Source organism: Populus euphratica, unplaced genomic scaffold, assembly GCF_000495115.2.
Source record: "Populus euphratica unplaced genomic scaffold, PopEup_1.0 scaffold3.1, whole genome shotgun sequence".
Lineage (NCBI taxonomy): Eukaryota > Viridiplantae > Streptophyta > Magnoliopsida > Malpighiales > Salicaceae > Populus > Populus euphratica.
Genome location: NW_011499847.1, coordinates 2,404,997 through 2,413,931, shown reverse-complemented (window position 1 = coordinate 2,413,931; position 8,935 = coordinate 2,404,997). Strand labels below are relative to the sequence as shown.

General features: G+C 34.5%; 1 protein-coding gene across 1 annotated transcript; it reads right to left on the bottom strand.

Moving 5' to 3' along the window:
• Positions 1–3,081: 3,081 nt before the first annotated feature.
• Positions 3,082–6,878, bottom strand: LOC105141816 (endophilin-A1). Its single transcript, XM_011049184.1, has 10 exons — positions 6,617–6,878; positions 5,566–5,688; positions 5,418–5,487; positions 5,166–5,317; positions 4,686–4,787; positions 4,183–4,383; positions 4,006–4,068; positions 3,750–3,902; positions 3,557–3,631; positions 3,082–3,442 (listed from the first exon to the last, which is right to left on the bottom strand). Exons 1-10 carry the CDS (start codon positions 6,674–6,676, stop codon positions 3,326–3,328), a joined length of 1,116 nt encoding a protein of 371 aa, XP_011047486.1. The 5' UTR covers positions 6,677–6,878; the 3' UTR covers positions 3,082–3,325.
• Between the last annotated feature and the right edge of the window lie 2,057 nt (positions 6,879–8,935).

The window sequence follows — 8,935 nt, the reverse complement described above, 5'->3', positions numbered from 1 at the left end:
TTGTTCAAACCAATTTATTTATTTCCATTTTTTCCCGGTCCAATATCATCTTAATGATTAATCTACAGTTGAATGACTATATGCATCTCGCATGCTTTGTGGGTTGATCCAAGAATATCAAATGCGAAGAAAATCAAATGCGAATATCATCTGATTTCTTTTATCGTCTAATGCAGATCGTCCTCCTTTTCATTATATTGTCTATTATTTTTGCTTATCTCTCTGCCAACCGATCAAGTTACTAGGGTAAGTTGTGCCAGAAAAAGAAATTATTGATTGGATTTGATATCATGATAATGTTTTCTAAAAACCTTTGTTTGTATCAGCGCAGGATGGTCGATTTCTTGAATTCCCCAGTGTGCATATGGATGATGGCTGGCTACACAAGTGCCTGCTCTATTCCATGGAAGCTGCTTTTCTTATAATTGTGTAACCTTATAATGGCTACAGTTTGAACTCAGAGTGTATGCAGTATTGAAATGTTATTACAGTTTCCATAGCTTCCAATCCCTTATAGTTGTAATTTATAATGCACCTGTAGTCTTTATCAGTCATTCAGGACTCTTGAGCGTAGAACTAAGGTCCTCGTTGGTTGTTATCGTAGTTCTTTTGTGGATGGAGCAATAATACCAACTTGAAGTTTTTCCGAGTTCAACGGCAGCTGTAGACCCTCTGGTGAGCAACAATGTCCACCTCGAGGGGGACCTTCTCTCTTCATGTTACTCGTCTTCCAGTGACGAGGGACTGATTTCTGATCTGCCTTTATTTGAGGCAATATGGCCTGGAGGCTTGTGACACAGCAACGATATGCCAGGGATAAGCAGCAAGGGCAACATGAAAATCTCAGATAGGATTGTCCATAGGATGAAAGATCCGTCTTTAAGAACTCCGCGGTGGCTATCTCCATGGTCATAGCTACTCTTCTTTCTCTTTTCTTTTGGGCTTAGGCCCCGTTTCTAATTAAAAAAAAACTAAAAACATTTTTAAGAAAATCTCGAAAAAGCATGTTTCAGTAGGAAATTTCAAATTTCAAATTCAACATATAAAACAAGGGATGGAGACTTCAATACGTTTTCTATACATGTCTATCTTCATCTGCCTTGTTACAGTCAATTAATTATTTATGCCCATTCCAAAAAAAATGTATTCGACAATTAGGTTTTAGATTTTTTTTTCAGAATAAATTAAAAAAACTAGAGATGGAAACTTCAATACGTTTTCTATGTACGTCTATCTTCATTTGCTGCTTTCACTGTCCTTGTTAGGAATGATGAATACACGTCTATCTTCATCTGCTGCTTTCAATGGCCTTGTTAGAAATGATGAACAAGCTCGCTTGATCACATGAATCATCCTTGGCAAACCAATTTGTTCTTGGAGACCGAGGATCCACCAGACTAGATGACTATTTATACATGGGAGGAATCAAGTTCACTCTTCTAGCAAACTATTTTTTTTTTTAACTTTTTTTAAAATTCGTTATATATACATGTGTGTGTTTGAGAAGGGTTTTGATTTGTTGATTTTAACATGTACGTGTTTGGTTTATTTGTTTACCTTGTACATTTTAAGCTGCGCATTTGTTTACTTGATTTAATTATAGTTTTTCTTAAATGCATCATGTTTTAATGTTGTTTTTCTTAAATGGTGTTCAAAGATGATGTAAAAAAATTATGGTTGTCTAGTTGAAATGCAAGACTGGAGTAAACATGTTCACTTGTTGAGGTGTGTTTATGCTAAACTCTATCATCAAACCTATTCTTGGCTGAAGTCGATGGTGTTTTCTTTGACTTTTCCTGTATGCTGGAGTCCAAGGTGTGATGCTTCCTTTAATTCTAAACAAGATATATTTTCCTAGCAAGTTGCTGTGGGAAAGTTAAGTTTATCCATCCAACTTGCAGTATCAGCTACAAGATAAAATTTCAGTTCTGCTACCAGCCCGTCTTTTGGACTAGTTTGATTCCCCTAAACCTTTTCACCGTATCTCCGCTTCTTTGTTATATTAAATAGAGGATGGTTGTGCTTATTGGAAATACACAGTCGACTCTCACATATTGACATGAGTGATCCTAATGCAACAGAAACATCGATCAGATTGGAAGCGATACGAAAAAATTGCAAGGAATCTGGGTTTCTGTTTTTTTTTTTTTTTTGGCTGACGTTCGATTCTTGTTTCCTCCAGGTAATCTTACGTAATCAGGAATGAGCCCAGATATAGTTCTGCTGTGTTGAGTTGTTGTTCAAAGCAATTTACTTGCTAAATGCACCTAAGTGGTGTCCTATACTTTAAGTCTTTTTCCCCCGTCTTACTCTACATGTAGATGCACATATGCTTTCTGGCTTAAGAATATCGACTGTTTTCTTTCATAATCTCAATGCAGGTTGTCCTCCTTTTTGTTACGTTGTCCATCGTTTTTTATCGTCTCTCGGCCGACCAAGTATCAAGTAAGAAGGGTCAGTTTTGCTGCGGAAATAGCTACTGATGGGACTCATTATGTGATAAACGTTTTTGTTGGAAACCAGGTTTCATTTGTCCAGGATGGTTGATTTTCTAAAAATCATCTTCATGGATGACGGCTGGCTACACCGAGTGCTTGACTTCTTCTGCCGAAGTCTCTGTTTTCTGATGCTGGAGTACTTGTGATGGCCACATTTAGTCATTTACTGTTCTGTTCTCGTGTATCCTACATAAAAATGGACTGTTAAATTTCCACTAGTACTGGAGTTGCCTTCGGCCTCTATTGTCATCCCGACTTTCCGGCCTGGCGGGATATTAAATGCGCTCCTCCAAGAAAACAGGAAAGTAGTCGCTAAATCTTCTACAGGGTCATCCCGGTCAGTTCGGAGAAAAACTATGGCTTTTAACTGTAGCTATGGTTTTTGAAAGCTACAGATTATAGGTTTAAAAAAATCACATGAAAATAGTTATGATATTAGTTTTTAAAGTATTATCAAACACTTGAAAAGCCATGGCCATAACTAAAATGTTGATTCCTAAACAGGCACGTAGTTTTTGAAAAGCTACTTGAAAGTGACATACAACTGGAGAAAAAGGTCTTCGCGGTCATACAGAATATCAATAACTCGGGTCAAAATCTTAATGCTATTAGTTGCACAGAATAATTAAAAATAATAAACAAGGCATTTATATATCAATATGATCACGAGGTAAAATCAGTACGTATACCACAAGGAAAGCCACGGCCTCCGATTTGCAACAATTTCCCCCCCTTGATCATCGATCCACAAATCATTCTCCGCATTTGAGAACATGCAGAGTGTAAAACATACACTCAATACAAAATCATCAGCCCAGAAGAAAACTCTAAAACACTTCAGCTATTTTGCTGGCAAGGACACGATCCCTTCTTTCAATGTACCCATATGGGAACCAGCCTGCTTTACCTTTGCACTCCCCTTCGGCCCAGCCATTGTTTGTCACCTGTCGACAATGCATGGCAGAATATTAAATCTTGCATGGATTTTAGTTGACATAAAATAAAATACAGTACAGAATTTGTTTTAAAAAAAAAGGTAGTTTCTGAAAGCTCTAAACCTTTCGAACAACAACATAGTCACCAATTGACAAAGTGAGCTCCACATCAGATTGTCCTTGATATGAATGCATGACCTGCAATAAAAAAGCGAGTAAATGGCAGAAAATAAATAAAAACATGCAAGCAACATCAAGGTCCTATTTTGTAAGAATATAAGGTAACTTTAACAGCATGATAAATTCAATTACTAACCTCCCCTAAAAAGTAACTGATGCTGTCCGTTGTTCCGTTATGTGTTTGGGAAGCATACATGCCGTTCACTTCTTCATATGATGGAGGTGGAGGCATGCTGTTCTCTGCACTTGGGGTGGGAGGCGCTTCAATTCGTTGTCGTTCTGATGTCATCTATTAATAGCAACAAATGTGGATTATGATCCAAATAAAGGCAAATACAAAAAATTAGGACCATTCCATTCCAATTCAGGCCTGGTAAAAGGACTTCAAATACCTCTCCTTCAAGCTGATCTAGTATCTGAAGGACTCTCTGGTGATAAGCACGTTCAGCTTCAACCTTCAAATTAGAACATGAATCAGAGAAGGATAATCTTTAAATCTGATCTCTTCCCAACACATAATTCATGACTTGGGTGAATCCATACCAGAAATAAGGGATCATTCACATTACCATAGCAATAAGTCTCTGAAGAGTTAACCTCTGTTGTTGGGCTTCAACAGCAGCCATTGCTGCAGCTGCTTCCTTCCCCAATATGGCCATGTTTGACTTTAGATCTTGCAGCTTTGTCTCTGCAGATTCTAACTTCATTGCAAGCTCAGGACTGCCTGGCATTTCTCTCACTTTTGCCTGCCGCTTGGAAACTTCAATAGCCTGTCTAGGTTCAAATGAAGGGTTAACTAAACAACTTTGGAGAAAGAATAGCCCATACACCACAATAATTATGCTGTGAACTGCACTTCAATTGATTCATGATCATTGATATTTAGATCAGAAAAATAAGAACAATTGATAATTCTCTAGGGAACACAAAAGTCAAAGGAAGTTGAATAAGTATCATGCAAGTAAAAGGAACATCAAATCTAGCAAGTAAATCTCAGGAGCAATTCAAAACAAGATGCCCATTGAATCATACATTTCGAAAACTTGGTAAAGAGAGCGATATTTCAGTATACCTGAGCTTCTGCTTCTTGACGCATCCTGTCATAACGTTGAGCAAGATGCCGCGCATCTTCCAACGGAGCTCCCATTACCATAGCTCTTAATGGCTCAGCTACCTAATAGTAAAAAACAGTCAATGCCATACCAAGAGCATGATAAAATGCTCTATGAATAACAAAGATGATGATGAAGAAAATATTAAACATAGAGTAAAAGAAAAAAAAAAAAGTCACAAGACACCTCAGTTCTTCCACTAAATTATAATTTGAGATCAGATTTAATGTTTCATAATTCTTCAAGTGTTTTGGATTTCAGGCATAATCTTTACCCATTTGATGCTTTCTTGACACTTGTTCTAATGATTTACTAAAAGTCCAGTATGCAAACTAATAAAAACCACTCGCAGCTTTGCAAGACAGTGGAGCACAGTGGAATCAGCACATTTGTAGTGATGAAAGATGCAGGAATATGGAAATTTGTTGTATGGATCAAACCTGTGTACCAAGAGCTTTCAGCAGATTCCCACGTTCCTTCTCCATCTGAGCACGGGCACGACCATAATTCACTGCGGCCTTTGACAATGTATTACCACTAGTACATGTATTTTCGGCACCATATTTCCTGCTATCTTCTGAAAACTTTGTTCCTGTAGAACACAATGAATTTATATAAAAGACCACATTACCTTCTTGCATTCCGATAAATATGATACTACAGGAATAACATCAAGATTCCCACCATCCCACCTATTTCAACTTGTTTGGATCCTGTGACAATATATCCTTCTACACCGCGAACAATATCCCTTTGAAAATGCTGAAAAAAAACATTTGAAATTAACAAGTGTTGACTAAAAGAAAGGGAGAGCATTATGCCATAGGAGGACTGGATAACCTTGCCAGCACGTGTTGATATGTAAAGCCTCTCAAGTTTCTGGTGCTGATGGAGTTCTGCTTCATCAGTAACAAGTGTGTCTGAACCTCCATATCCACCAGCCCCAAACTGCTTGAGAACAGCCTGAAATAACAACCAGCATAATCAAAACACTGGTTTTTTTGAGAAGCAAACTACTACAATGTGGATAAAATAAAATGCAGTGCTCCGTGAAGCCAGACATGCACCCTAATTATGTCAAGCTGAGGAAACACCATCAAATGTATAAAACCTAGTGGAGCTTCAGATTGATGTTCCAATACCAAAGCACGTAGAGATTGAAATGCATTGCAATAAAAAAGGTCTGTTACATGCATGAATCTTATTGAAAGACCCACAAAGAAAAAAAAAATCTCAAATCAAAATCAAAAGGGTAAATGAAATGGAACTTCAACTTGATGGGTTAGTATCAAATTACAGTGTTACACAGTAAAACAAGCATTTCGATCGAAAGAACTAGATTACAAGCACGATTGGAAGTGGCGTAAAACATTTCCTTACTGAATCGTACACTGTAAATTTGAAGTAATTTCACCTTCCATGCATAAAAACAATCACTTTATTCTCCCTTCATTTTCACTCCACCAAATCAAACTCCTTTAAAATTATAAAATTAAAATCCTAAACCTTAGCAAAATCCTCGTGAAGCAAGAAATCAATTGACACAAACAATCTTCCCTAGAAGCTTTCATTTTTACTAACACCTACATTACATTGAACATTCTCAAAAACCCATGAAAAGACTTCAGATAATAATCCAAGACTGCAATTTCCAGCTCCGGTGCATGATAACACTAAACGGTCAATCAAATTCGAGAAAGATCGTGTCAATTCGCAAAAGACTTGACACGATCTTTCTCGTTCCTAATCCCATAGACAACATGTTTACCAAAAAAACAATCAGAAATGATAAATCAAAGTCTAGAATAAATAAATAAATTGATATTGAGCTGAAAAAAAATAGAATTTTAAACTTGGATCTAGGATTTCAGGGTTTGATTTAGAGGGATACCTGTTGTTGCTTAGCGACCTGTTCCCTAAGTTTCGTGGCTTGTTTTCGTATCGCTTCCATTCAATGGAGAGGGATTTAAGAATTTTAATCGGTTTTGAAGAGGTGAAACCAACGAGGTGGTAAAAGAGGGAGAGAGGTTTTTGAAAAGAAAGAAGGGTGGAGGTTGTCGTCGTTGTTGTTATTGGCCACTTTGGTAGCCAGCCTCCTTTGGAGCTTCCAACGGCAGACATTTGTGTCATTTCAAAACACCCAAAATTATGATGCTATGCCTGCGCCCGTTCTCATTTTACCATTCCTGAGCCCCCTTTTATTGAGATGCGTGTTAATATGTTTGTCTGAAGAAAATATTAAATTATTTTTTTAGTATTTTTATAATTATAATATATTCATATTAAAAATAAATAAATTATTTTAATATATTTTTTAAAAAAATATTATGATTCACAATAACAAATACATATTTCACTTAATCGAATAAGATATATTAAAGTTCAAACCTTGTGTGAAGTTATGACAAGTAGAATTTTAATGAAATGATATAAATATTTTATTTTTTATTGAATTAAAAAAAGTAGATTTAATCTCAATATGTAAAATCTTGTTAAAAAATCCCTGCATAATAATAATAATAATAATAATAATAATAATAATAATAATAATAAGAGAGACACTAGAGGGTAGAAATAAATCTAATGAATAACGCGTCTATGTAAACCTATGTTATAGGACCACGTGTTGTGTAGGGAGTTCAAATCCTGTTACGCCGTGAAAGAGTGATATTCAGTAACTAACTCGTCAGAAAATGAATAACCTATTTTTAACTAACTCAATGATGCTGGTAGCCAGTAATTGAAAAGGCTGCTATTTCAGACCAGCCCAGAGAGAGGTTAGGGGGTGACCCAAATTTAAGGTATTTGTCTTCCTGCAATTACACTAGTTAGGTATAAAAAATGTTGCTCCTTAAATCTGGTTGGCTTAGTAAGTCAATTTATATCTTATCAACTTAAACTTGATTTACATCAGACTATATTGTAGTTGATATTGTTAAATAGAGTTAGTCGTACAGGTCAATCCATATTTGGATCGTGAGATCCGATTTAAATTTTTTTTAAAAATAAATTGATGTATTTTTATTTTTTTTAACAATTCTAAAACCATGTTATATTAACGTGAGTCAATGTTTTAACTAGTTAATAACCTGAGTTTTTGGAATGCATCATGTGTCTGGTTGGGTATTATAATTGTGTCTTAAAAATATACATCACTTTACAAAAGAAAATCATGCCTGGATTTTTTTTGACAAGGGTATTTCATGTGTATGTTTTTGTAATTATGTCTAACATTGCAATGAGCTGTGGCCAGCAGAAATAAAGGGGTTCATGTTTATGATTTTCTTATAAAATTCCAATTTGCTGGATTGGCGATTGCATGCTAAAAGCAAGGAAGAGAAACTTGTTTGAAAATATAATTGTACTTAAAATATTTTTAATGTTGAAATATATTAAAATAATATTTTTTATTTTTTTAAATTAATGCATCAAAATAATAAAAAATATAAAAAAATATTTTTAACAAAAAAATCTTAAATTTTTATAAAACACGGTTTCATTCCCAAACAGCACCGTTGTTTACTTCTATTGCTCTTATATTAATTTAGATTATGTGATTTTCATCATTTTATTTTTGTTATTCAAGTATATTTTTTAAACAAAATATTTTTTATATATTTTTAAATTTTATTTTTGTTATTCAAGTGTTTTTTTTAAATAAAATATTTTTTATATATTTTTAAATAATTATTTTTAATATTTTACTGTTTTAATGTATTGATATAAAAAAAAATATTATTTTAATATATTTTTAAATAAAAAATAATTTAAAAAACCATCCCTATTGTACTTTCAAATATTCTATAAATTCATTGTATATATATTGCTACTTCAATAGTCTTATCTTTCCTGCCAGCATTGATCATCAGTTTTGGTAAGTCTTTGTAAATTTTTTATATGTTATTTTAATAATAATTCTTTTTAAAAAAATATTTTAAAAAATAATTACTACCATAATTATTCTCCAGATCAACACACACACACACACACACACACATCACACACACACACAGATCAATACACACACACACACACACATATATTGATGAAAGAGAAGTGTTCTTATCGTGCGGTCTTCAAGAAACAATAAAATTTGACAGCGGAGAAAAAAATTATATCACCGCGGGCTAATCGTCGAGGTGTCCACGTTCTCTATGAGCTTAATTGATCATCTAAACGAGGATCGGTAATTCGATAAACACTGTTACGA